Source organism: Lissotriton helveticus, chromosome 1_1 (assembly GCF_964261635.1).
Source record: "Lissotriton helveticus chromosome 1_1, aLisHel1.1, whole genome shotgun sequence".
NCBI classification, from domain to species: Eukaryota; Metazoa; Chordata; class Amphibia; order Caudata; family Salamandridae; genus Lissotriton; species Lissotriton helveticus.
Window position 1 is genome coordinate 1,944,097,555 of NC_136057.1, and position 27,561 is coordinate 1,944,125,115.

General features: G+C 45.3%; 1 protein-coding gene across 1 annotated transcript in view; it reads right to left on the reverse strand.

The window, feature by feature from the left end:
- Positions 1-27,561, reverse strand: part of AXDND1 (axonemal dynein light chain domain containing 1) — a 532,992-nt gene that overhangs the window by 481,821 nt on the left and 23,610 nt on the right. Inside the window, exon 2 of the mRNA XM_078643748.1 lies at positions 21,410-21,592. Within this exon, the coding sequence (XP_078499874.1) occupies positions 21,410-21,512 (103 nt within the window). The 5' untranslated portion in view covers positions 21,513-21,592. The remainder of the gene's footprint in view (positions 1-21,409; positions 21,593-27,561) is intronic.

Consider the following 27,561-nt stretch of genomic DNA (forward strand, 5'->3'; position numbering starts at 1 on the left):
ATTTTATGCCGTATTGCTCAGCCTCTCTGTGGTCCAGATGTACGAAATCGGGTTGTCGTGATTTCCCAGTTGCGAATTTTAGCGATCGCTATTAAAAAAATCGCAAACTGTGAAGTGTTTGACACTGTTAGTGATTCGCAGTAGGTAGGAAATGGACGTGCCTCATCAATATTAATGAGGCAGATCGCAATTTGCAACCCATTGTGAATGGTTACAATCACAGGAATGGTGACCAGCTTGGGTCAGCAGCCCACCATGTCTGGGTAGCTTTTTAAATAAAGCAATACTTTTTTTGTAATGCAGCCCGTTGTCCTTAAAGGAAACTGGGATGCAGTCAGAAAAAAAAAGCTACCTTTTTATTTATTAAGAGTAGGCAGTGGTTCGTGGAACTACTGGCTGCTCTCAAAAAAAGTAGGTCCTGTTTACCATATGGTGGTAACTGCAATGTTCTGCGACTGCATTCTCTGTTGCAAAACATTCATACATACCAGTGCTATTGGGAATTAAGAAAGGATGCCATAAACTTGCCCCATCCTAATACTGAATCGCTAAAGCAAAATGCGATTCGGTAACAAGTTACTGAGTCGCATTTTGCCTTCTGTACAAGGCAAAATGCATTTTACCGGTCACAAACGGTCAGATGGACTGTTTGCGATCAGTAAAATGCTTCATACATCTGGCCCACCACTGTGTGATGATGCAAGAGTGCAATGTTGTAATGGTGAGTATGAAATGTTAGCTGGAGGCTGAGCAGTTAGGTCTACAACATACAAACTTCTTTTCCTTGGAGCATATGTGGAACCTGACATGGTAAAGACGTATCCTATACAAACTGGGGAGCCCTGCGTACAAAAGAGCTGTATACATTTAACTCACTGTTCTAGTGGAAATAAAACTGTTAATGAAACGTTACTTAACAAAAAGATCTTATAATAAACAATGTAGATTTTACAAAACACACAGTAACAAAAAAATATTCTTGAGAGTGTTAAGAGACTGAGGAGGAGGAGTACGGGCAACTTTAGATCACAAGACCAGGACAAATGCCAAATATTCAGGCTACAAGGCGACTATAGGTAAATGATTAACTTTCAGGGAACTATTGTAAATGTATATCACATGATGTGCTTTCTCAGACGCCAGGGCTATAACTATGTGGTTGATGGATACTCCACCTTGCTTCTTTTGGTTCTCTGGACAGATCAACTGGAAAAGATTTCCTTTCCTAAAGTTTTGCCCAAATGGCGCTCTACAGAAGTGGCTTAAGGCAAACCCACTATCTTATTGCTCTGTAGTTGAATGAAATGTCCCAAAAGGGGTCCCTGTAACATAGGCAAAGCTCTGCTGAAGCTTTGGGAACAGGAGAGCCGCCACCACCCAAGCACTGCTGAAAGTACCCTTTCCATTCCCTACTGCTGGTGGCCTCTTCCATGTGCCCTACCGCTGACGCCCTTCTTCCACCTGAGGAACCTCTTTTGTTTGCAAGCAGATCATCCTGAGGTTTCCGCTACCCCACATATATTAACTTGTGTTGGTGGTTGCAAAGAGCAGGCATTAGCACTCAGGTTTGGGGAGCGGGGTATATATTTAATCAACAAAGTTTGACCCAGAGCAGGAGAAAGAGAAAGAAGAGTAAGATAAAGAGACAGGAAATTATAAGTCATGGGAATAAGAGGTATGAGGGGAAATCAAGACTACACAGCCTTGGTATTGCCAAATGCAGCATTCCGTAGCGCTGGCGCCAGATTCCTGAAATAAACTTTAGTGTCCTGCATGCATTTTGTTTAGCAAGTTTAGCACTGCTTTGTGTCGGATGAGAAAATGAATAATTTGGAAATAATTATTGAATTTTGGTATGTTTTAACATGTCTTAACACGTTTTTATCGTGTATATTATTGTCCGTTCTGTTTTATTATTGCTTATTTTGTAATGTGTTTATCTTTTATGATCTTCTAGGTAAGATCGAATAAAAATTATTTTGTTGTGATTGAATGTGTTGGCTGGGATGGCTAAGCAGCACAGGCTAATATCTGAGGTGAGGAACATATGATGATGTTTGATCATGAAGAAATCATGGATGTCTTTGTTAAGCATTACTCAAACTTGTATGTGAAGGAGGACAATTATGCCCAACAATTTGGGGACATTTCTTGGAGATAGTCCCCTTCCATAGCTATCACCTAAGTGCTAATATCTTCCAAGTGAAGCACTGGTCAAGGAAACCTTTTCTAATTATTTACTCAGAACGATAAGGGAGGGTGAGCTCTTGAAAGGAGGCAAATGTTGATTCAAGTTTTTCAAAAATGAAGAGAAAACCAAGTGGTAACTTTTTTGAGGTAATGTATGCCATTGCCTTTATATCTGTTTACTTCATGGTGCTTGCAAACAGATTTTGATGGACTGATTTTTTAGTTAGCACGGAAGGTTGTTTCTGTAAATTAAAATGTCAATGGCCCTGATGCACAGGGCACCATTGGTTATTTTTCCCTGTAATTACCACCGCCGTGCCTCACATGACGCCACAGCATCAACTGGTAATGTTTAGGGGCTTGTCTTAGACCCTGGTTTACAGAGTGCTCAAGCACCCAGATATTTAATGATGAGCATCAAAGAAACATGGGATCTGTTGTGACTCTTGTGCACCCTTGGGCCCTTGGGTTTGTACACCTTTTCTCACTCATTCTCCCAGAGGCCGCTGCGCCTCCGTGATGTTCTTAACACATAAACACATGAAGTCTGAGACAATGTCTCTTCTCGGGCAGGTACCAGGTGCACAGAAACTTGAATCGCTGTTGGTTTTGTATGTTATTTGCGGTGTTTAGATATACACCAACCTAACAATTTGCACTTATTACGAAGTAACCATTTTGGTAGGAGATTATGATCTCCCTTTGTTGCAGTATGCAGTGCTGCAATGAATGATGGTTAGTGAGCAGTAACTCTAGCAAAGTTTGCAAACCCTGGCTACCTTAAGATTAGTTCAGTACTGCACTGTTATTGTCTAGTACCTTTCTATTCATGGTGTGTTTCGAGCTTCACTAACAATAGATACATGTTCCAATATTCACTAACATTCGAACTTTGCAAATCTTATAACCAGGATTTAGCCAGAGGTCCTTTATATCCAGCATTTAGCCAGAGTTCCTGTTTTCATTGCCATGTTGTTAATATTTATAATTTTACTTGGGATTACCAATTCCTTTATTAGATTACCACTTTCATTCTGTGATTACTGACCTTCTTTGTCTTTCTCAGATTGCATTTGTAGATTGGGCTTCGGAACTACTATTTTTAGTCAAAGTATATGAGCAGTGTGTAAAACATTACTTTGGGTAGACATCCATACTACTGCGAAAAACATGTCTTATTGCACCGAAACTCACCATAAACGCCTCTCTTGACTTGAGCCAGACTTGGGTTTATCTATGCCTACTACAAGAGTCATGGGGGATTAGTGAGGTCATCTTTGTGCTGCAAATCTTGGTTTTGGACATTTTCAGCAAGCTCACTTTCGAATTCACAATTGTGTGCCTCCAAGACCGGAACACAGACAATTATCATATCTCCTCTATACTAACAAAAGTGTGCCATCTACATGGAAATTCTAACTCTTTCTATCACAAATCTTTAAAAAGTTCACCACAAAAATGGTACACCTCAGCTCTAGGTGGAATTTTCGGGTTAAAAAATTGGGTAGACTTAATAAAGAAATAAAGGAATTCCTCTGCCTTGGTAAAAAAAGATATTTAGGGAGGTGAAAGTTTGAGTCATAAGAAAATGTGTTTTATTCGAGATATGTACTTTGGGATAAATGGTATCACATATGGGGGAAATTTTAAGAAAATAAATGAAAAAAATAAGTTAGCAGGCAGGGACAGACCTAGATATTGCACTATGGCTCTTCATGTAACCAAACAACTTGACATTTTAAGGTTTAGGAAGGGACCTAAAGGCACAGGTACGTACTTGTTTTGCATATGTTGCACTCTTTTTGGGCCTTCACAATGCTTGCATTGATGGATTTTATTACATATGTAGGGTATTTATATGGCTAAGTGGTTATAGTGTGCATTGGGGAGCTATGTAACATCTATTTAAATGTCTATTACATTGGCATCAATTGTATCTAGTAAATAAAATTGCTGACTCCGCTGTAGATTCAAGATGCTACCTATTTTTTGAGACATCTCAATGAAGTTACACTTACACCATCAGTATATTTATGTTCAATAGATAAATAAAGTCTTTACACCAACATGCCCACAATGAAAACCCTGAGTGTATAGCAATGACTATTACAGAATAAAGTTGCAAGAGTAAATTTTGGAAATAATATTAACCTATAACTACTCTTGTTAGAAAGACCCTTAATACCAAGGAAATGGGTTATAATAGGGAGGTAATTGGCGGCATGGATCTCGAACTGGAAATACTATAAATACAGCTTCCCCTCTAGTAGCGGTGCAGATTGTTAATTCCATATGACCTGTCCAGTCTAACGCAGGAGCTTCGTCCCGCTGATTGGGCTGGTAAGGGTGTTCTCTCCATTTCTGCTGTATTCAGGCGACGGCACTTTCCTAATGAGTGGCCGGTGGCGAAAGCGTTTGTGCTGATGGCGTTCAAATGTTGTTTTGGAATACAAACGCCATCTTGGGTTACAAATGCCATCTTGGGAGTCACTGCAAGCTCTTTCTGCGGGCTGACATTTTGCATATTGTACATCATGGAATTTCCTTTGTTCTGTATTTCTACAGATTATGCACTACTGACTTATTTGATTTACAGCGCTTCCGCCATTCACATATAATAACCCTTGAGGGGAAACAAGATTTGCTGGCAGTATCCTAGCGTATCGTAAAGAACCTACCTATTGGCTATCATTGGTGAGGAGACATTGATTACATGTGAACTCAGCGTAATATTGAGAAAAATAACCAATGTCTTTTGTAAAAGGTATAATCATGTAAACGAGGAAGATGTGCACAGCTCATTACAGATGCTTATGATGTTTATTATTTGCCATTCTTAACGGGGGTATCTGTAAGTCCTGGAAAGTGGTTCGCCCCCTGTGAGGCAAGGCACATTATTATTATCGGTAGGTATCTCAGATCTCCTAAAAAGAAGCCTAGGTTAGAAGGAACTTGTAATAATTGAGTTACGTTCTCTTCATATTAAAATGTCCTATAGAAGAGGAGCATAAAAGCATATTGAACTGACATGGTATATATATTGTATCTCTGAATCAAAGTTGAAGATTATTTTCTTGTTCAGGCAACATATGGTAACACGGTATAGACTGGTATAAGACGGTTATTTGGTCAGAGTAATAGTATATGGGTTTTGTATTACAAGTCTCCTTCCCTGCTGTTGCCTTTTCTTCCTTCCATCGCTTGATCACCTTAACCTTCTGTGCTGTAATACCAATCAGAATTGAGGCTGTCAAGAGGTGGTCCTATTGAGTAACAAACCGTACCTGAAGGATTTGACTGCGAGATTTCTACAGTATGGCTATCCATGAGCACAGTGTTGTGTCTTTGTTTAAGTCTTAAGACCAAAAAATGTTGTACAGCCCTTGATGCCATTGTTTAATCTTTTTTTTAACCCCGTCGGTGCTGCAGACGGCCCCCGGCCGTCCCACGTGACGGTGGGTGTGAGCGGGGGACGGCCAAGGGCCATCCGAAACCCGCCTACTGATTAAAATGGCCACACCGCGGCAGAATTCATGCGGCGGTCAACGGGTTAAACAATCTTTATTCATTTTTCAACAATAGTCCCCACTTACCCCCCTTTCACCCTCCCCCCCCATCAGACAGGTATAATCGCACAAGTTACTTACCTTCGGTAACGATATATCTGTAAGAAACAGTAGTTAGTATTAGATTCCTTACCTTAGAATATTCCCAGGCGTCAGACTGGATCCAGAAACTTTTGCGTAGCAGTACCCTTGCGCGTCGGTAGGCGTTGTCTGCGGCTCCGCGTCCGTCACCGGCGTCGTTGGCGCCGGTATGATGTCGCCGGAGTACTTGGACGCCGCCCTCGCGCGCTGACGTCAGTTCTTATACACAGCTTTTACGCACCAGAAAACGCAGAGCCATGATAAAAACAAACACTGGTACCATAAAAACTAGGGCCTTAACAGGGGATGACCTTAACCCTAGATATCGGTTCGCAGAACGGGGAGGATGGATGGGGCGGTAAGGAATCTAATACTAACTACTGTTTCTTACAGATATATCGTTACCGAAGGTAAGTAACTGGTGCATCTGAAAGAAACAGGTTAGTATCAGATTCCTTACCTTAGAATTGATACCCCAGCAATACCAATCCTGGTGGTGGGTCTGCGAACCAATGATCACACCAGAAAAAACTGGCGAACGGAACGGCCGAAAAAGCCATCTCTCCGGACTTGGCTGTCCAGGCAGTAGTGTCTTGCGAACGTGTGCAGCGAGGCCCATGTAGCTGCCTGACAGATGTCCTGCAAGGGGACTCCTGACCCAGGGCAGTAGTAGCTGCCGTGACTCGTGTGGAATGGGCACGAAGCCTCACAGGAGGCTCCTTTCGAGCCAACGAGTAACTAGCCTTGATGCACAAGACGACCCATCGATAAATGGTTGGTTTGTGCACCGCCCGTCCCTTCTTAGCGCCCACGTATCCAACAAAGAGTTGGTCATCCACCCGGAACTAGCGTGTGCGATCCAAATAGAATGAGAGCACCTGCGCCACACTCCCCCGGACAGAGGGGAGGAATGCCTTCAGTGCAAGTCGGATCGCCCGCAGCTCCAGAAGGTTGATATGGAGCTAGGACTCCGGAGGAGACCAGAGGCCTCTGATCTCCGCCTCTCCCATTTGGCCTCCCCAGCCCTGGAGGGACATGTCCGTCACAACTACGTGCTCCGGTTGGGGTAGGGACAGGGATATGCCGCTGACCCAATCGCGGTCCGTGAGCCACCACTGCAACTGTCTTGCAGTGCCCTCCGAGATCAAGACATGGTCGGACAAGTTGCCCTGATGCTGGGCCCACTGAAACTTCAGGTCCCACTGCAGAGCCAGCATCCGCCACCTGGCGTGAGGCACCAGAAGGATGCAGGAGGCCATCAGCCCCAGAAGCCGCAGCGTCAACCTGACCGAGACTCGGGATAAGGACTGAAAGATCGGAATCAGAGCCTGAATATCCCGAATCCACTGTTCGGGAGGATAAACCTGAACCTGCGCCAAGTCTAGAACCGCTCCGATGAAGAGGAGCTTCGGAGAGGGACACAGGTGCGACTTCGGCACATTGATGGAGAACCCCAGCAGGTGCAGGAGGCCGGCCGAAGTCTGGAGGTGGCTGACGACTGTCTGGGACGAGCCCGCCTTTAACAACCAGTCGTCGAGGTAGGGGGAAGACTGAAACCCCTAACCTGCGCAGATGAGCTGCGACCACCGCCATCACTTTTGTGAACACCCGTGGGGAGCTGGTAAGGCCGAAAGGGAGCACGGTAAACTGAAAGTGCTCGTGGCCTACCGTGAACCGCAGGTAGCGCCGGTGGGCCGGCAGGACGGGGATGTCAAAAAATAAGCATCCTGCAAGTCCAACGCTACCACCCAGTCTCCTGGGTCCAGGGTAGCTAAGACCTGAGCCAGTGTCAGCATCTTGAACCTCTCCTTCCGGAGGAAGCCGTTGACGTTCCGCAGGTCCAAGATAGGGCGTAGACCCCCCTTTTCCCTTCTTGGGAACCAGAAAGTAGTGGGAGTAACAACCACACCCTACTTCTGGCCCAGGAACGCGCTCGATGGCCCCCTTGGCCAAGAGGGACGTAACTTCCTCTCGCAGAAGATTCAAGTGATCCCCTGACAAGCGGTGGTACTGCGGTGGCATGGCTGGAGGGGTCGCCTCGAAGGGGAGGGAGTAGCCCCTTCGGACGATTTGCAGCACCCACCTGTCCGATGTGATGTTGCGCCAGTGGAAGAGGTGATGGCGAACCCTGCCCCCCACTGGTGTCTCGTGGGCCTGAAAGCTCGGACTAGGAAGGCTTTGAGGCGGATGCTGCGGGGGTGGATGTGGACTGGCCGCGCCGTTGACCCCGGGCACCGCCACAGCGGTTATCACGTCCGCCACACCGCTAGATGTCAGTATGAGGCCCGTGGCTGGCAGGCTGTGTGAGGGACGCCCCTTCCTTGGCCACGAAAGGGGCGAAAGGCAGCAGATTGCAGGCGCGGGCCGACAGGCCCAAGAATTTGGCCGTAGTCCTGGAGTCCTTAAAGCGCTCAAGCGCACTATCTGCCTTGTTGCCAAAGAGGCGACGGCCATCAAACGGCATGTCCATAAGGGTGTTTTGGACATCAGCTGAAAAGTTGGCGGACCTCAGCCAGGCGTGGCGACTAATCGCCACCGTCGTTGCCATTGCTCTAACCAGCGAGTCCGTGGTATAAAGTCCACATCTGATGGAGTACCGTGATGCATCTCGACCCTCCGCAAGGGCTTGGGCGAGTTTAGTCCGGGCCTCCTCCGGACATTGTGGCAGCACGTCCGCGACCGTGTCCCACAGAGAGTGGGTATAACGGCCCAAGAGGCACGCGTTGTTAACTGACCGCAACCCCAAACTCAGTGAGGAGAACATCTTCTTGCCATATTGTTCGTACCTCTTGGATTCCTGATCGGGGGGAGCCGTCGGGAATGCGGTCTGGGAGTTAGAGGCCTGTATGACCAGGCTCTCGGGAGTGGGGTGGGTGGACAGGAAGCAAGGGTCGCCCGGAGCCGGGCGGTGGCGTCTGGCCACGTTCCTATCTACAGGAGGACCTGTAGCGGGCCTGGACCAGGTGCCCAGAAGAACGTCAGACAAGGCCTCATTAAACGGCAAAAGAGGCTCCGAAGAGCTTGCTTGCGGTTTAAGGACCTCAGTGAGGAGGTTAGTCCTCACGGTCGCGACGGGGAGTTCAAGGGATAAGGCCTTGGCCGCCTGCATCAACACCACACTAGAGGCTGCCCCTCCTCCGTAGCCACGGTAGGAGGGGAGACAAAACCAGTGTCTGGCGAAGTTTCCAGACCACTGGCGTCCCCTAGCTCACCTGCCCAGTCCTGATAAGACTGGCACTCACGTGCCAGAGGGTCCTCAGACCCCTCCCAATCCACCTCACCACCCATCTCCTGGTACTCAGGGTCAAATGATGGGGCGGATCATAGAAGAAAAAATCTCCCATCGGCGGCGAAAGTAGTCGGCGCCGGGGGCTACACCCTAGGAGCTGGCGCCGGCGAGGTCGTAAGGTCGACCGGCGACGACCTGGATCCGGGCCCAGATCCGGCGAAGCCCTGCGGCGTCGGGACCGAAGTCGCCGACGGCGCCGGGGCCGAAGCGCCCGGCCCGCTTGGGCTCCCAGTCGGTGCCGCTGGGCCCGAATGGGCCGCGGAACCTGACGGAGGAGTAAGCGACCTCATGGACGTGAGGAAGGCGTCAATCTCCTCCGGCGTCACGTTCTGCCCAGGGACCGGCGGGTATGGAGCAGGCCGCGACGCCTATGGCTCCGATGGAGCCGTGTGGACGGTGTCACCCGAACCCCTGGCCACGTCGCGTGAGCGTCGGAAGAGCGATGTCGCCTCTTCGACTTCTTGTGCCTCTTACCTGAGGACTTGGAGCTCGAGGAGTGGTGTCGATCCTCCAGGCCGTGATGACTCCGGCCCCGCGACCGGTCCCTCGACCTCCTTCCGGACCAGGACATCAAACGGCACGGGGCCGACTGCCGGAGCTCGAGGCACTTGCGGGACCGCTCCCGCCTAGACTTCGACGTCAAGGTCCGGCAGTCAGGGCATGACTTGTCATCGTAGTCGGGCCCCAGGAAATGAAGACACCGGCGATGGGGGTCGGTAACTGACATCAGTAGGTTGCAGTCGACGCAGGGCTTAAACCCAGGCATCCCTACCGGCACCGACGGAGTCGTTCGACTTCGAGAAAAAATTATCAAAAAGATCAAAAGTTTAGTCAAACAAGCATTTACAATGCAATGGTCTCGGCATTATTAAAGGTAGAGCTATTGGCATTGCTCATGACTTTTTTTTTTTTAAATCATAAATAAATGGCATTGTCATTTACATTGCCAATAGTTTAATCGTTAAATAAATGGCATTGTCATTTACAATGCCAATAGCGTAATCGCTCGCAAATGCAGGACCTATTGCATTTACACCCACACAGAGCCACACTGTATGTGGCGCCCGACTTGTATTTTGCGGTTTCCGTCATTGCATCCAAATATGTGATACAAGTCACATCATAAATACAAAGTGTGCCGCCCGACTTGTATTTTGCTGTTTCCGTCATTGCATCCAAATATATGATACAAGTCTCATCATAAATACAAAGTGTGCCGCCCGACTTGTATTTTGCTGTTTCCGTCATTGCATCCAAATATATGATACAAGTCACATCATGAATACAAAGTGTGCCGCCCGACTTGTATTTTGCTGTTTCCGTCATTGCATCTAAATATGTGATACACATCATAGATACAAAGTGTGCCGCCCGACTTGTATTTAGCTGTTTCCGTCATTGCATCCAAATATGTGATACAAAGAGAAAGCAAAGAGTAAGCCAGCCTCTGGGGATCAGAGTTTAAGCAAGGTGGGGAGGAAAAAGATAAACAAGGCTCGCTTCGCACCACAGCCTACAACGAGCCCTGCCGGACGGGACCTGAATTACAACTAGGAGCGCATGAGGCGAGAAAGGCGCGCGCCTCGCGCTCAAACAACAACAACAACAACAACAACAAAAACAACAAAAAAATGGCGGCCGCAAACATCCAAAAATTTCGGCTTCGGGGGCGTGTTTTTGGCGTTCTGAGTGACGGATGACGTCACAGTCGAAAGAACACAAAAAAACACGCCCCCGAATCCGAAAGAGACGGGGCCTGGAAGGAGTGATGCCCCTCTCCTCCAATGGCTGGCCTCCGTTTAGGAAGCCAGCCAATGGAGGAGAGAGGCGGGTTCAAGCCCCCATACTCAAAATCATTAAATCTCCTCCTGGAGACTGCGCAAGCGCAGCCTTCGGACCTCAACCTAAAAATGACTACGGGTACCACTGTTCCCGGTTCGGCGCTTGCTGGCGTGGAAAAAATAGGAACTGACGTCAGCGCGGGAGGGCGGCGTCTAAGTACTCCGGTGACGTCATCCCGGCGCCAACGACGGACGCGGAGACGCAGACGACGCCTACCGACGCTCAAGGGTACTGCTACGCAAAAGTTTCCGGATCCAGTCTGACGCCTGGGGATATTCTAAGGTAAGGAATCTAATACTAACCTGTTTCTTTCAGATAATCAAATTAATTCTTTACTTACATAGAGTACCATATATTAACTTTGTCAACTGCAAATCAAAATGACAATTGCAAAATCTTCCTTAAAATATAGTTCTATACAATCCATCATGACCACTGTGAGAAGTTGGCCTGATATATGATGCTCACTAGTTCTAATGATCACCTTGTATCAGTCCAAACAACCCTTATGGTGATTGGTTGTAAGTCAACCTTATAGACCAGCTATCCTAATGGTAGCATGGACAAAGCAGTCTTAGGCTAAACTCTTTTGGCATGTGAAGCCAGCTGTTTTACCACAATATAACCCCTTGAATACCAGATGAAAGGACACCACACAGGTTGTTATGAAAATAAACACTATATTTATTAATAACAACACCTCTGAACTCTTTATGAGGTCAGAGGGCTAAGCACATGACAATCTCTTAAGAAAAATACGATAAGTTGCACAAAATTACAATGGTGCCCTAGGGGCACGGCAAACCATATACTAAGTAAATGGAATGTGAGAGTCGATAGAAGGAATGGAGCTGTCCAGAGGCTGGAGGTTCGCTAGGACTACGCTATCTTCACCTTAGGTAAGTAATAGGAGGGCCATGGGACGCGTGTGCAGAGTGTGAACTCACACGCGAGATGCGTAACAACGTCTATGGACAGTACAGTTCAAGTTAAAGGTGAGTATGGACAATCCTGACTAGTTAGGACTAAAACGACTGTGGAACTTGACACTAGGACAGTTAAACTACCCTTGAGCACCGAAATGCTCTTGTTACCTCACCCACGGGCTGCGGGTGCATAGGTGTCAATGTGTGTCGGGTTCTCGCGTTGAAGTCTATGGAGCCTGGAGGAAAAGATGCTGCAGGCGACCAGGAGGAAGATGTCCGGTGTGATCCAAGGGTGGATCAGAGATGCTGAAGACCTGAAAGCAGAGGGGACAATGTTCACAGTCACTAGCCAGTGACTGGAGTGGAACCAGGGAGGAACCAGATGTCGTTGTCGCGATCAAGTGAAGAGTGGACGGTTGACTCTGCAGCCACGTGGACCAGGAGGTGTCTTGGATGACCCGGATGGAGGCACGAGCTGTCCCACGCAGGCTCTCGCTGTCGGCGGTGTTGGTTCCGGATTCGGCGTCAACAGGCCTTGGCAAAGGCAACCCACGCGGTGAGTGGAAAAGGCGTCTGGTGCGGAGTAGGAGAGTCCGGGGTGCCCCGCTTTTGGAAGGGAGCAAGGGCCAGAGTGGAGCAACCAGACCAGCAATGAAGATTTCAAGGTTCATCGTCTAGGAGGCCACTAGCCAGCCGGCAAGTGACCAGACAACGCGTCGAGCAGCAACCAAGCAGAAGGGCCCCACACAGATCTCGTGGAAGCTGGAGGGCTGATCTTCGGTGCAGGGGCTGCTCGGGGCTGGGGCTTCTCAATCCCCAAAGCACTTGGTCGAGTTTACCTCGGGATTCGTGCTGGAAGCGAAGTGCAGGTTCTTTCAAGATGGCCGGTCCCACGTGTCTCGTCGCACCCACGGGTCTCAGCTATGCTGCAGATGTGAGTTGAGGTCGGAGAGGTCTGGGAATCCGGGTCTCGTTGGGATCTGAAGTCTGGATCCTCGAGGGAAGACTACAAAGTGAAGCCGCTGGACGCTTGATGGTGCCTGCAGTTGCAGGGTGGACACTCCTTGCCCACAAGGGAGATTTCTTCAGTCTTCTGAGGAGCAGAACGTCGAAGTCCAGAGTTTCTTCTTGCAGAGTAGTTCAGGATTAATCTAATCTGGAATGGGACCAGCTCCTACCTTTATCCTGCTAAAGGGGGCTGCACTACTGACTAGGTCCCTCCCCTGGGTGGGACCAGGAAGAGGGGTGGTTACACCCCCTATCCTTTGTCCGGTTTCGCGCCAGAGCTGAGGCTGGAGTGCCCCAGCAACTGATTTGAACCGGTATATTCACAGGGCACCTTGTGCGCCCCAGGCATGTCTCATTCCTTTCAGGCCTCCCTACCTCAATACACAAAATCCTGTCTGGGGTGGTGCTAGCACCTCCCAAGGCAGAAAACCCTTTGTCCAGGCCTCCCTCGCTGGAAGGACTCCCAGCAGCAGGAGGTCAGACTTGTGTCTGTGGTGGCAGCATCCATTTTGTGATGCCAAGGCTCGAGTTAACTTTAACCGGGGTTCACAGTTACATACATGTCGTGCCCCTCTAGAAGGGTGGAATGCTACCCCCGTCGCCAGAATTGGCGAGGGGGTAGTATTCCAATTCGTATGACACCTTACTCGACATGTTTTGATAATGCTATACCAGAGTTAGCATTTAACCGCGAGGTTGATAATGCACATAAGAGTATATGGTATAGCGTTATCATGGAACAGCTATTAGGACTTGGTTCCGCAAGCTGCAGACGGGCTCAGCTCATGCCAGAGCACCATATCTCACATAATTCCAAGCACTCTGCCTTCAGGATTGATAAGGCCTGCCATAGGAGTGACTGATAGGAATATATGTATCCATTTTAGGTTTAGATATAGGTATACTATATCTATAGCAAAGGGTGTTTACACCACCTTGCCCCAGCTGTCTTGCAGCCAGTTGTGTCAGTTTTAGATGGCCAGCCAGGGGTGGCATAATACATGCTTCAGCCCATGGTAGTCCCTGGGTACACCTATGCCCTGGGTACCTAAGATACACTGTACAGGGACTGATAAGGTGGCCCAGTACCAATTGGTAAATGCACCTAAAGTACATGGTTGTCAATTTAGAGAGAGAACAGCTAGGCTGTGGGTCTGATTAGCAGGCCCACAGCCAGGGAAAGTCGTAAACCAGTGAAGCAAAAAGCAAAAATCTGGGGTGACCATAGGATTGCAGACCCCACTCTCCTACAACCACGCTCAGTGGGGAAGATAATTCACCTCCCCCCACCTATTCTCTGCTTTGGGTTTGACTCCACACAAGTATGGGAGTTCACATTTTCAATCCACTTCTACGTAGTTTACTACCTTTTCGTTTATATATAACCATTTCTAGGTCAGATATTGCAAGCAGCTTGGCGAGCCATTGCTGAAACGATGGTGCGTTAGGGTTCAACACACATTCTTAAGGTTGACATGGCAATAAAAATCAATTCATGTCTTGTTCTTACATAATTGGATTCCGCAACCCAAAATAAAATAATATCATTGGTCAATATTATCTCAGTTTGTAACACTTCAGTTAAAACATTTCCGATATCTTTCTTCAATCTTTTTAACTCATTACATGATGCGAATATATGAGCACTGTCTGTATTAAACATTGTACATCTCGGGAAGAGTGTTCCCTTACCACTCCCCCACTTAGCAATTTTATCTGGGATGTAATACAAAAAAAACATGTTTTAAAAAATTGAGCCTGTAATCTAGTGGACATTAAAATGGTTTGTGACATCTCATATGCATAGTTAAATATCTCATTTGATATCCCTACTTTCGCCTGCCACTTCTGTGAATATTTATCCAAATCATCTGGCAGTGCAGCATTAATAAGTGTTTATATCTCCCCCAATAGAGCTTGCTTCATCCTGAAGTAATTTTTCAACAATTCCAACTTTCTCAAATTACACCTTTCCCTTCTCCTTCCGTAGCAGGAAATCTCTAATTTGAAGGTACTTAAAAAAGTCCCGCCAATCTAGATTAAAATCCTTTTTCAGTTCTTCAAAAGATCGTAACCCAATGGGTGAGAAAAAGCAGCCAATCTGGACAATTCCAGCGCTCTTCCATTTCCTAATACAAGATTCTCTAAAAATCACTGGGAGATTTTGATTGTCGGCTAAGGGAGTATAAAAAGATATTCTGCCGATCCCAAACACTCTCCCTATAGCACTCCATGCTTTAACTACGCTAAAATGGGTTTTAAACCGGACTTTTTTTTCTAGTAGCTGTCATGTAGTTGGCGCCATGGACAGCCACTATTCTCACTTCTCAACTCAAGTACAAAGATAGATGGAATTGTATCTGTACGTATATCATCCCTTTTTATTCTGTAATAGCTCTCCGCAATACAGTAATATAGAGGCCAGGTAATATAATTTTAGATTCGGGAGTGCTAGCCCTCCCCTGCACCTGGATAGGGTAAGAGATTTGTAAGCACGTCAGGTTGCGAATAAGCCCAGATAAATCTAGAGAATACCCACTCTATTGTTTTAAACCCCTGTGTCGTGAATTCAAGATATATTGCCAAAACAAATATAAAATATTTAGGAAAAACAACATCTTAATAACATCAGATCTTCCTATGATAGATAAATGCAAAGACGTTGAAGAACTTTTTGTATAGCATCCATAAGGGGTTCTATGTTTAGCTTAACCACATTATCTAACTTAGACGAAAAACAAATACCTAAATATGTGGCTTTTTCTACTATGCGTATATCAGTCATTTTTGCTTTGTCGTTAAGGACAATCTGGATCTTACCTTGGTTAAGTCCATAATCAGAGATTTGTCCAAAACGCCCATCCTCGTCTTCAATAGCTATTATGGAGCTGTTTGGGTCAAACGCCATTGTTTAATCTTAATGCTTTTAAACAGTATCTGTAGGTGGAGTTGCACAGTGTTCACAAGCCTGTTCTAGTCCTCCCCGGACAATTCATCAATGTAAAAAGCAGTAAAAGGCAGTTCATACTCACAATGTATTTGTTTTTTATTATGTTTTAAAGTACATTCAAACAATACAAAAGATTGCTCACTTAGTTCTTTTTAGTGGGAGCTCAGATGTAAGTTGTCAGGGCTCCCATACCAACAAAGCTAAAGTTCCTGTGCCCCATTGAGCGGTGAGGAAATTCTTGATTATGTGCTGGTGGAGCCTACACTGATGAAACCAACGCAAAAAATCAACATTCCCCTCCCCCCACCAAATGGAAAAAACTCAAGGATCCTTGTTTTTCGACTTTTGAGATAAATCGCTGCTTTAGGGGGGTGGTTTTTGAGAAAAGAAAACAGATCAGGCCACTCCAGCACAATAGACTGCCTAGCATTCGCTTTGATGAAGGTGCTTCCACCACATTGGAAGAAGCCTTTTCGTCTCTAAAAATCCTGCCAGGTAGGATGGGAACCACTCAATATGGCAGATGGTACTTCCCAGGAAAGCCGAGGAAAAGGCCTCTGTCAACCCCATGGGCCTAGCGGACTTCCTGACAGAGTTTAAATGATGCCCTAATTATTCTAAAAGCAATATCTAAACAAAGCTTCAAGTTATACTGAGTCATGTACAAAAACTGGAAAGAGATTGGACAAGTTGGGGAATTGAAAGATCTTTTTAAGGACAAAGCATTAGTCCCATATGAAAGACATGTTTTCAGTTGTGATGATTTTGACTTATATTTAGGGCTGAAAATATCATTGTGAATTGGCCACAGAAAGTTTTCAAGATCAGATCTCCAGTTTTCTAGCAATGGTGACCTTATAAACGATGCAGTGATTTGAAGTTCATGCATACTGAAATTTCACGCATTCTGAAAGGAAGAGCCAGTGAAGAATCTTGAGGACGGGGATAATAATGGTGCCACTTGCATTGATTGACTAGTTAGATGAGGGGGCGGCTGCATGGGGGAAGGCCTTTGGAGGAGTGACTATAATATCTAGGAGGCATGTTAGTAGGGCAGGAATTGATAAAGGTTTGATATGACAAGAGCCTGCACTGTGGAGTGGAAGGCACAGGTTGAGAACAAGAGCCTGACACAGTTCTTCACTCAACTATAATACAGTTGGGAACCACAAGCTTGACGAGAGAGGAGCTCCACTGATGAATGCCAGCGCTCCTGCACTCCCAAACTCCCAAACTCTAAAGGAGGCCCTCAGTCTTACTTCAGTCACTTGAGGATTTCTTTAAATGAAGAACAGCTAACAGACAACAGGATAGTTGGAACGGGATGTTACCTGCAGTCTTTTTGAGCAGTTGTGACCACATTCTGCACTGAAAATGAATGCCTTTGTAGTGAGAGACTGAACAGCCTACCAAATGGGCATGCACACTGAGAAGGTATTAGACTGCTCTTTTATAGGCCAAAGGCATAACACTTACTTTACTTACTGCCCAGTATGCTACCTGGCATGTAGGGCAGCAACGAAGGACCTCCACTTCTGTCCATCTTGGGCAAGTTTCTGTACGGTCCCCCTGCTGTGGTTCAGGATCTTCACCTATGTTTCTACAGTTCTCCTCCAGGTGTTCTTTGGCCTGCTTCTCTTCTGTTTGCCTTAAGGGGGTCCAGTGGAGAGCTGTTCTTGTGATGAAGTCTTGACTCTTCTGATGGTGTGACCTATCCATCGCAGTCTTTTTCTCAAGATGAAGGTGTCCATGCTCAATTGCTTCCATCTGGAGAGTTGTTCATGGTTGGAGATGGATGACCAGAAAATGCACAAAGATTATTCTCTTGTTACTGGAGTGGAAGGCCGACAGTTTGGTGATGTTGCTTTTTGTCATCTGACAGCATTCTGATCCATACAAGAGTGTGGACAGAATGCAGTTCTGGTAATGCCTCAGCTTGGTGTTGTTGCTTTACTGAGATGACCTCCACACATTTTTCAGCAATCTGAAGGCATTCCTGGCCTTGCTCAGTCTGCTCTTGATGTCACTGCCTGCCCCTCCATCATGTCTGATAGCACTGCCTAGGTAGACAAACTCTTCAGTCATGGCTAAGTTCTCTCACTTCACCTTGACTGGTGAAGAGTTTGGAATGTTGAGTGGCTTGACTTCAGATTTCTTCGTGTTGGCCTTCTGGCTGACTTGCTGTGCATAGATGTTGAGGCGACACTTATTTTCCTGCATGAGCTGCAGTGTGTGAATGAGCCAGGCTAGGTAATCTGCATAGTCAAGGTCATACAGTGCAGAGAAGAAAGTCTACCTGATGCCTCTGGCTTGGTCTTCCATTATGCATCCAACACCCGATCCATGACTAGGTTGAAGAGTAATGCTGACAACAGGCATTCCTGAGTCGCACCATTCTTTACTTAGAAGCTATACTCACTATTTCCCAACTTGTCGGTAACATTATCATAAAAGCTCTTAATGAAAAGAACTATCTGCTGCATTATGCAATAGTTTCTCAAAATACGCCAGAGCCAGTCACAGCGGATACTGTCAAAGGTTTTCTCAAAACCAATGAAGCAGGTGCATAGTTGTCTCTACCACTCTGTGCACTGCTCTAAGATGTTGCGTAGAGAAAGGATCTGTTCAACACACCACCTGCCCTTGCACAACCCAGCCTGTTCTTTTCTTAACTGCTTGTCCACAGCATCAGAAATGCAGGGTATAAGGATTGGTTAATGCTTCCGCTTATGGAATCGTGACGATGATGCCTTGGTTCCAGTCTTCTGTTACTTTATTTCACTCCCAAATCAATGTAAACAGTGGTTGAAGGATTTTTTTCTGTCTTCGGGTGTGTATAGAATACCTGTTAAGAGTGCACCAAATAGCAGCACTGGCAGTGCTGGACAGTGACAGGAGACCCCATAATTAGGACAGAAGCACACAGAAGAGCGGCAGATGTGGGAGTGCACAGTAGAGAAAAGGGGGATGTAAACAGAAGCAGTACTTTGAGACAATAACAGCAGGGTAAACCTCTTACATTTTTAAGACTCTGGAGCTCTATTGTTTTCCTTTCTCATGTTGACAATAGGACTGACAGTTACTTCAATACAGTGTTGTGAATGAATTGTGCAAGATGCCTATGGTGGAGCATTGTTCACGTCCGACTCTGCTTCTTGGGTGTCCACTACGCTTGTTGGTACTAGTCTATTCAAGATTTCTTCAAAGTGCGAGGCCCAACATGCTTCCTACTCTTTCTCTGTTGTCAGTAGTCTGCTTTGCTTATCCGTGATAGGAATGCTGTATGTTGCACAAGGTTTACCACTGACGAATATATAACGTTGCAACGCATGCCTTTACAACGCATGCCTTTACAATGCGGTCAGTACAACGACCATGTTGTTACCACGCGCACCAGTACAGCGACTTGCTGTGGTGGGGAGTGGGGGCGCTGGAGTTTGTAATAGTATAATTTACTATTCCAACTCCAGTCTGTGCAACAGTAGGGAAGGTGTTGGATTGAAAATCCAGTACCTAGAGCTCCCTACAGCAAGTTGTTGTAATGACTTGCATTGTACTTGCGGTTGTTGTACTGACTGCATTGTAATGGCACCACGTTGTACCAACAGTGTTGTAAACGCTGTTTCCCTCACAGACTATATTCGCGACCTTGAACAACTTCCCCGGTTCGCCTCTACTGGGTGCCTCCTCTTCTTGGCTGACAAGGTTATTCACTTAAGGCATGAGACAGGACACAAAAAGAGTTCATAGATTTAGGAAAGGCAATGTAGTAGAGAAAGGCAATGTGGGCAGAGTGGATCAGTGGGTGAACATGAGTATGAGAGAGGAGAGCGTAACGAGGAGTAAACATTAACTTTCACATTGTGTTGATCTTGGAATATGAGCTCTCTTTTTTGAAGGAATTTGACAATGCAATTGTATGACCATCGAGCCAGGGAGGGTAAATAAATACCTGAATGATAAGAGCAATCACTGTGGCTGAAAATGGAGTGACGTGACTGGGTTTTGGTATGGTCAAGAGTGGATGCATGTGCATTTTGAGATTGCACTCAGTCAATGTGGATGTACATTGTGGTCAGGGAGAGTGAATAAAGGAGGAGATCTAGTGTTGAAGGGAGTAGCAATTGGGCTGAATGTAGGGGAAAAGGCAGTAGTATCAAAACCAGAGATCTGGTTCTCATTCACAGAGATAAAGCATTCCAAGATGGCTACTCTTACAGCAAATTATGAGTTACTAAATCTTACTTCTTTAATAATCTTTTTTTCCTACTATATCTCACAGTTAAACATTAACAGACAGAGCCTTTAATCATTTTGTCATTGTTCTAATTGCTTAGATGTTTTCATTTGCAATGTTTTACTACAATTTTTTTCTCACAGTTGATGATTGTGTGTCTTTTCTGTCCTTTCTCCTGTCCACTTGGGTCTCTAGCTATACTAGCTTCTCCCATTCTTGATTTGAGCTGTTTGCTTCTTTCTTTACATGGTGTTATGGGTTAATGGTGTCTATTAGCTGTTTCATTGTTACTAAATCATCTAAGTTTCGGTCTGTATAAGCAGTTTACATCCTGTGTTCTTCTGCAATGGCCCAGTCTAGTATGTCCTTCGTCCACAATGTGTATTTTGAGCCCTCTGCGTGTTTCAAGTGTGCACATGTATGCCATAGTATTAGTCCTAATGCTAAAAACCTATATTGAATTTGTTGCCCCTTTGGGTTCTGGTATAGGCCGCATTGTTAAGTTTTGGCTATACTATATTTCCCACTATACACTTTAGTTTCTCTACTACGCATGACCAAAAGTTAGCAACAGCAATATGTGTCCATATCCTAAATCGTACTTTTAATAGAGCCACTGTCGTATGACACAAACACAAAACCTGAGATGTAAATATACGTTTCCTTCACTAATTCACACTGCAAGGGAAATGGACACTTTGGAGAGCCACAGCCTGTGTAGAGGCCCGTTGATCTGTTTACATGTGCTGTAGGTGTGTACTGCACCACTGCTACATTTATATGTAGGATGTTATACATCCCAATATATAGAGTAGCTATAGAATTAAATTCATGAAGTTCTTCATTTCCCATCAAAAGATATGCTTCAGCTTCTTTAAATCAATGCCAAAAATGGCTGTACGGCTTAGGATTTTCTCTATTGCATTGGGAGACATGAAACTGGGGCAGACTCAAGGTTATTCCGTTGGCGTTGTATCTAATAAGAAGAATCAGACAGTGGGCCATACACAACAACATAGTTGCCTCTGCAAGCACTTGGGAATCACTGATTATGGACTGGTACCCTGAGATGTCACAAGGATCATGGGGTGGTTACCAGCAAATGCTGCAACATTACCTTTTCTCTCTGGAAGGTGACTCCAGCATCCTCAGTATCATACCTCAGTGCCTGGCCTCTTCTTTCTAAATTGTCATAATATGCGTCATAATATGCGGGTGCTCCAATGTGGAATCGTGTTCCTGTTCCCATTTCTTGTTTTCAAGTGCTACAACGAAGATTCTTGCTGATACATATAGTCTGAGACAATGCTGAGGACTTACCTGAATTCTCCTCGCCAATGTTCATCAAAGACAAGGAACCTTTCATGCTCCTGCCCTCTGGTTTGGGCACACTGGGTGGCGCAGGGAGTTCACGCATGGACATGACGATGGAGAGTTGGGACCAACGTGGTCAACCGTTCCAGTAAGAGAGGATGTTTCACAGACACTGTTTAAAGAGAAGGCCTGTGGATGGAAACATAGATTTAGTTCATGGACAGGAGGTTGGGACAACAAACACAAATTGCTACAGGGACAGGAAGCAAGGTGATCAGTGATCAGTGTGTAGAAGAGCTGTAGACGCAAGAGCCACAGGGACAGGATTGTGTTAAGACTTGCAAGATAATCGGCCATTGATAGTAGACATCTTTAATTTTTAAGAGCCACCTCTGCGTTGATTGCTTTTTCCCGTATAATAGGGAAGCCTCCCCCAAAAGAACTTTTGCAAATATACCACGCTAAGTGTCATAGCGTAGCTGTATATGGTGCTGGGGTGTGGGGCTATGTATCTGTGGTCACCTTGCAGAGGGCAGAGAATAATTTCATTCGCTACCTTTTGGCCGTCCCACAGTGCTCTCCAACATTCGCTTGCCATATTGAACTGGGCATGGATTACATTGCTGACTATATAAAAACCCAGCCAATAATATTGTGGCATCGCATCTGGTCAACGGAGCAGTGTAGCTTAACCCGTGCACTAATTACAGATTGTTTGGTCTTAGACAATTGGCTGGATGTTTCATGGCTGTCTTATGTACATAACTTTTTTAATGATCTGGGTCTTCTTAAATACTTTAAAGAACCTGCAATTTTAACCACTGTTACAAGAAAGGCCCTGCGATCGCTCTGTTTATCTAATCAGGGAGAACTTCGTATGGCTCAAGAAATCAATAAAACTACCAATCGCCATATTTTAACTATTCAATGTACTTTGGGCATCCAGCTGTATCTTACCTTTTGTGTCTACCTATGGAAAATACGTGTTAACTCGGTTTAGGCTTAATTTGTTTTTCCGCTTGGTCACATTCCCAGGGAGACAGGATTTTTTCAAATTCTATTATCCGGTGTCCCTGCGATGGTACTTCAGAACAGTCCAATATTCACGTATTGCTGTTCTATAAATTTTACGATGTACCACGCAAACGCTGGATCATTCCAATCCTGCTATCCCTAGGACTGAGAAGATGCTGCCCTGTCTTTATGGCCCTACAATTCTTAGATACAGTATCAAATGCCAAATGCATAGCCATGTTTCTTAAGACCTGTCTGAAAATCCGAGCCACTCTTGGAGACTTACAGTGATTTAAAAATAAACCACTCTGGGTGGTTATGCTTGATTTTATATAATTAGCAGACAGAATCCAAACCTTTTATATGATCTATTGTATGGATGAAAGGCTTTACCATGTATATATACATATATATTGTTTAATACTATTTTTATTGCACATATATGATTGTATATGAAATTGTATATTATGACTGTTGCTTTTATGATTTTATCTTGTTCTAAAATCGAATAAAGTTTTCTACTACTACTATTGCAGGAGTAGACCACAGAGACGCAGGGGCCACAGTTTATAGAACACCAGTAAGAGTGCACCAAATAGCAGCACTGGCAGTCCTAGGGACTGCCAGGAGAGCGTAGAATTAGGACAGAAGTACATAGAAGAGTAGCAGGCATGGAGGTGCACAGTAAAGAACCAGGGGAAGTAAACAGCAGCAGGGGCAGTACTTTGAGACAATAGCAGCAGGGTAAAAATATTTTATTTTTATGACTCTGGGGCTCATTTATTTTGCTTTTAGGTGTTGAAAGTAGGACCGATAGTTACTTCAATACAGTGTTGTGAATGAATTGTGCAAGATGAGAATGGAACTATATTCATAAAAGTACTTGATACAGCTCCTCTCTGAAAACTAGAAAGCAGCCAATTATTTTACAGTGATGCACTTGATGTGGCAGAGGGTGCCGGTGGTAAAACGGAAAAAGAAGAGCCTATATTAACCATACTGTCTGCCTTCCATTTAAGTGTTATCTACAATCAACTTCTTATTCTTCAGCCCGACCACAGTAGCAGAAAGACAAATAACTTATTGAGTTCTATGGACAATACAACTAAACCAAAGGACTCTGCCTTTATGTGCAAACTCAAACCTACAGATATCTCCAAACGTGGATCAAGTACATGAGAATAAGCTTCAGAACACACCTAGACCAGTAGGACTCTCATCCTCACGATATAAAGATCACAAGCTCAGTCTTCATGTTAACATGGAGCACAAATAATTAATTTTCAGTTACTTATCTGTCACTAAATAACTAGCAAAATACATTCTCATGGGGTAAGCAGATTGTCCACATTCTCTCCCACTGAGCACAAAAGCCTTACACATGCGTTAAAGGAGCACACAACCTTCCCCTAAACCTTCAACTCACAAGCAGAGAACAAGAACTCGTTAATGTATTGAAACTCACCACTGATAGAAATAATAAAGATGTTAGTACTATACATGTGCTTTTAACTTCTACACAGAGCTTACAAGGCTCCATCCCTCTTCACGTGCCAATTTGAAGTAAGCACAGCACGGAGTCAAACAATATGCAATTACCTAATAACTTTTTCCAGCAAATGTGATCAAGAGGTTGAGGCTTTCCAAAGCTCACGGGGTGCTGGGCAATGTTTCTCTTCTGCTTGCTACGGCATAGACCTTCAAGTGTCTGGGCACATTTGTCTCCTGCATGTTCCCGATTGGCATTGTGGGCCTGGTCCTACACACACAACAATTCTCAATACCCCTTTGGGAATGCACATGAGATTGCCATGGCCAAGCATATCAGAGGTGTCATGGTTATGGATTGTCCATCAATGGCAGACATTTTGTTCCTTTATTACTCACATTGCAGATTAACACAGCTTTTTTCCTTTCAGGTGTTTATCAGTTAGACGTATCTCAGCTCCAATTTTTGTTTGCTTGGGACTCTGGCAATCTGTCTCCATAGTTTTGTTTGGACCACATTATACTTTTGTTTCACAGGAGATTCTTAACTCTTAGTGGACTATCTGTCGATCTACTCTTATACATTTTTCTTTATTTGACTATTATACTTTTTAACAAAGGTCTTTTCTCATGTTAGGCTTAGACAGATCTTTTTACATAAGAAAGAGGGTATGAATATCTGTAAAGAAAGGGTCGTGGGTAAATTTGCTATCTGAACTGAGGAGTAAAATCCTCAACCACTACTGACCCAGCATGCTGGAAGAAACACACTTGTATACCATAACTTCAAAAACCACAAACTCTTCTGGTTTGTGGGAGATGTAGAAGATAAGGGAAGGAAAGGTGGACTTTCTGGCTTAAAAAACAATTTACCATAGCAAGCACTGGGTAAAATTTGGTAAGCTCTTGATAGAAGGTTTGGTGGTCTGCTAGATACAGTGCAAGAAAGGGCCCATTCAAAGGCCAGGTGAAATGCCAGGTATGTGTGCAAAAATAAGGTGTTTTGTTTGGTGTGGTGCAGCAACAGTGCTGGAAGTTAAACTCAATATTTGCATTTTGCCCTCCAAGAACACATCTGACTGTTTAGTTCCTCTTATGTTGATGACTCAGACTGGCAATCTGCAGCTATCCTGAAGAATACCAATAAGTGATCAAAGCAGCTGGCACTTAAGGATCCTGAAACGTCTCCAACATCCAAACTCTGCATGTGTACCTCTTCCTGGAAACGTTGCTCCTTAGACCAAAACCGAGGCAGGAGAGGGTTTGAAAGATGAATGTCCCGATCGTCCAGACTTCAGAGTGGCAAAGACACTGAAATTGGTATTTGGGTAATTGTTTTCCTGGTTCAGTAGGAGAGCGGGGATCCTAGGAAAGGGATTTACGGCAAACTCCTATTTGGTCAACAAATGCCGTTTGAACTAAAATATGAGTTATAACCAATGTCTTCAAAATGTAAAGAAACACCAGAATAGCAGTGAATGTAGCAGACTTGAGACAGCTGTTTCAATGTGCCTTTAGCAATGTGGATTACTCCTAGCTCTTGCTCCGTGGTGGTGTGTGTTTCGTAAAATTGACCCAAACTTTGTAGAGCTGGCCTTCAAAGAAAGAAAGGCGATAAGGTGGACTATTTGGTCATCAGTTCATCATGGAGGTGGGTGTCCACAGGGAAAGCTGTTGCTAGCAAAGCTGAAAGGAGGGGGTGTTTGCTTATCCAGCTGTGAATTACAGAATTCAACCCATTCATTTTTTAGAACCAAGAAAAGATGGAACCTTAAAGCAGTCTGCACGTCTTTCTGGAAAGGTAAAGTGCCTCCAGAGTATATTACACAAGAGCTCAAACTGGTCTGAATTCCAATAGTAATAGGCAATATATATCTGAATAATCACCCTGATGACCAGAGCTGCACACACTTAACAAGATAGGCCACGAACAGGGTCCAGATTATGCAAAACGTTTGATGCAAATGGATGCCAAAGAGACTTTTATGTTTTATAAATTCTATCCCCCCAACTGAAACCAGACATTTTAAAGACAATGGCTGTATAGCCTGAAGTTTACATATTAGGAAACGTGAAACACTTTTTAGTTTTCCTTTGCAGACACGAATTCTTAAAGAACTATATTCACCCTGGAAAGAAGGGCAATTATGTCATGCATTTGGTACATAAACCATGCCAAATAAATAGGTGCATTATTTACAACTTTTTCAAAACAGAAGGCCTTAAGGCGCTTGGGAAGAGTTTAAGATGGGAGGGATGGTTACTTAGACTGTGTGAAAAAGCATCATTTTCCCTTTTGTAAAAAAGGGAGATTGACTTGCCTTCCCCTTTTTTGGATTTTCTCTGCCCTTAGTGCTTCACCAACCAAGGTTCTGAGATTGGTAGTGGCCAGTTCAAGATCAAAGATACACAATGTGACTGATTATAGTAGCCAGTAGCGACTGACCTGACTGAGGATGCCGTTGTTGGGCAGGGCTTGAGATGAACCACCATGGGAGCAGGATTGCAGCAGAGCTGTTTTGCTGCGGCCCATGCCAACTAGTGCTGCTTGCACTACCCCCTGCTGACCTTGCCACTTCTCATTGTTTTGCCCCCGGCTGGTCTGACCCTTAGCGGCTCGCAGCGTCCCAGTCGGGGACCCAGCTGTAGACTGTGCCATTGCCGCTGAGAGTGTACGACGGCAGGGGGCTAGGGGGGACTGTTGCAGATTGTTGGAGTCTTCACATCCGGCTGCTCCCCCCTCTGTCGGCATGCTGCTGTCATGTGTCCGTGGCCTTGTGCGCTACCCACAGAGAAGGGGGACAAGCTGCTCGGTATCAGACTGTAATACCAGCCCGTATTATTGTTAACACCTACAACTACACTTACAACTATGCTACAACTATGCTTTGACCCTAGCGTTAAGTCCCCAGGTGAGGAGGCGAAGAGTTCTGGTGTGGAGTGGAATGGAGTTAGCTATTGGCGTTAAGGTAGTGTAAGGTGAGGTGTGCGCTTAAGCGTTGACGCTTCCTTCATGTTGAGTGGAACAAGCCAACATTAGTCCTGTGCGGCTTGCTCTCCCTGGGGTTTACCCTTAACAACTCCCACATCTCCCAGCCTCGCATCTCTCGTGTTTGCAGGATGTCAGATGCACTGTTCGTGACAAAGACCCATGTTCATCGCTGTCTGGTACTCCTAAGCGGTTTTCCCCAGCGCTCCCCAGCCTGATTACAGTATCTACCACATGTTAGCTTCTAAGGCTGCCCTTGTTAACATTTCAGATCCTTGTAGTACCTGGAAGATCTGAGCGGCCCGAGAGACCATTAAGGCATTTAGCGTGCTGGTGCCCCTTCCCTTGTTTCACCCGAAGGCATCCTGCTACAAGGGAAGGTGATGCGGCGTTCCAAGCAGCTGACTCTATGGTCTGAAGGTCCTTCCCAATGATCGCAGCAGTTGATTCTGCACTGTGGCTACTCAGCCGTAGTACTGAGCATAGTCTTAGTCAGCACCTCACACTTATACACATATCCATCGGATCCGCATTACTGATCCTTACTGCTAACCTTATTATCAGGCCCAACATTGTGCCGGCCAAATATTTATTCCTCGAGACAGTAACTGCTGGGGATGGTAAGACACTTAAGTTATTCAATATTCCCAAGAACATCTGAGGAAGA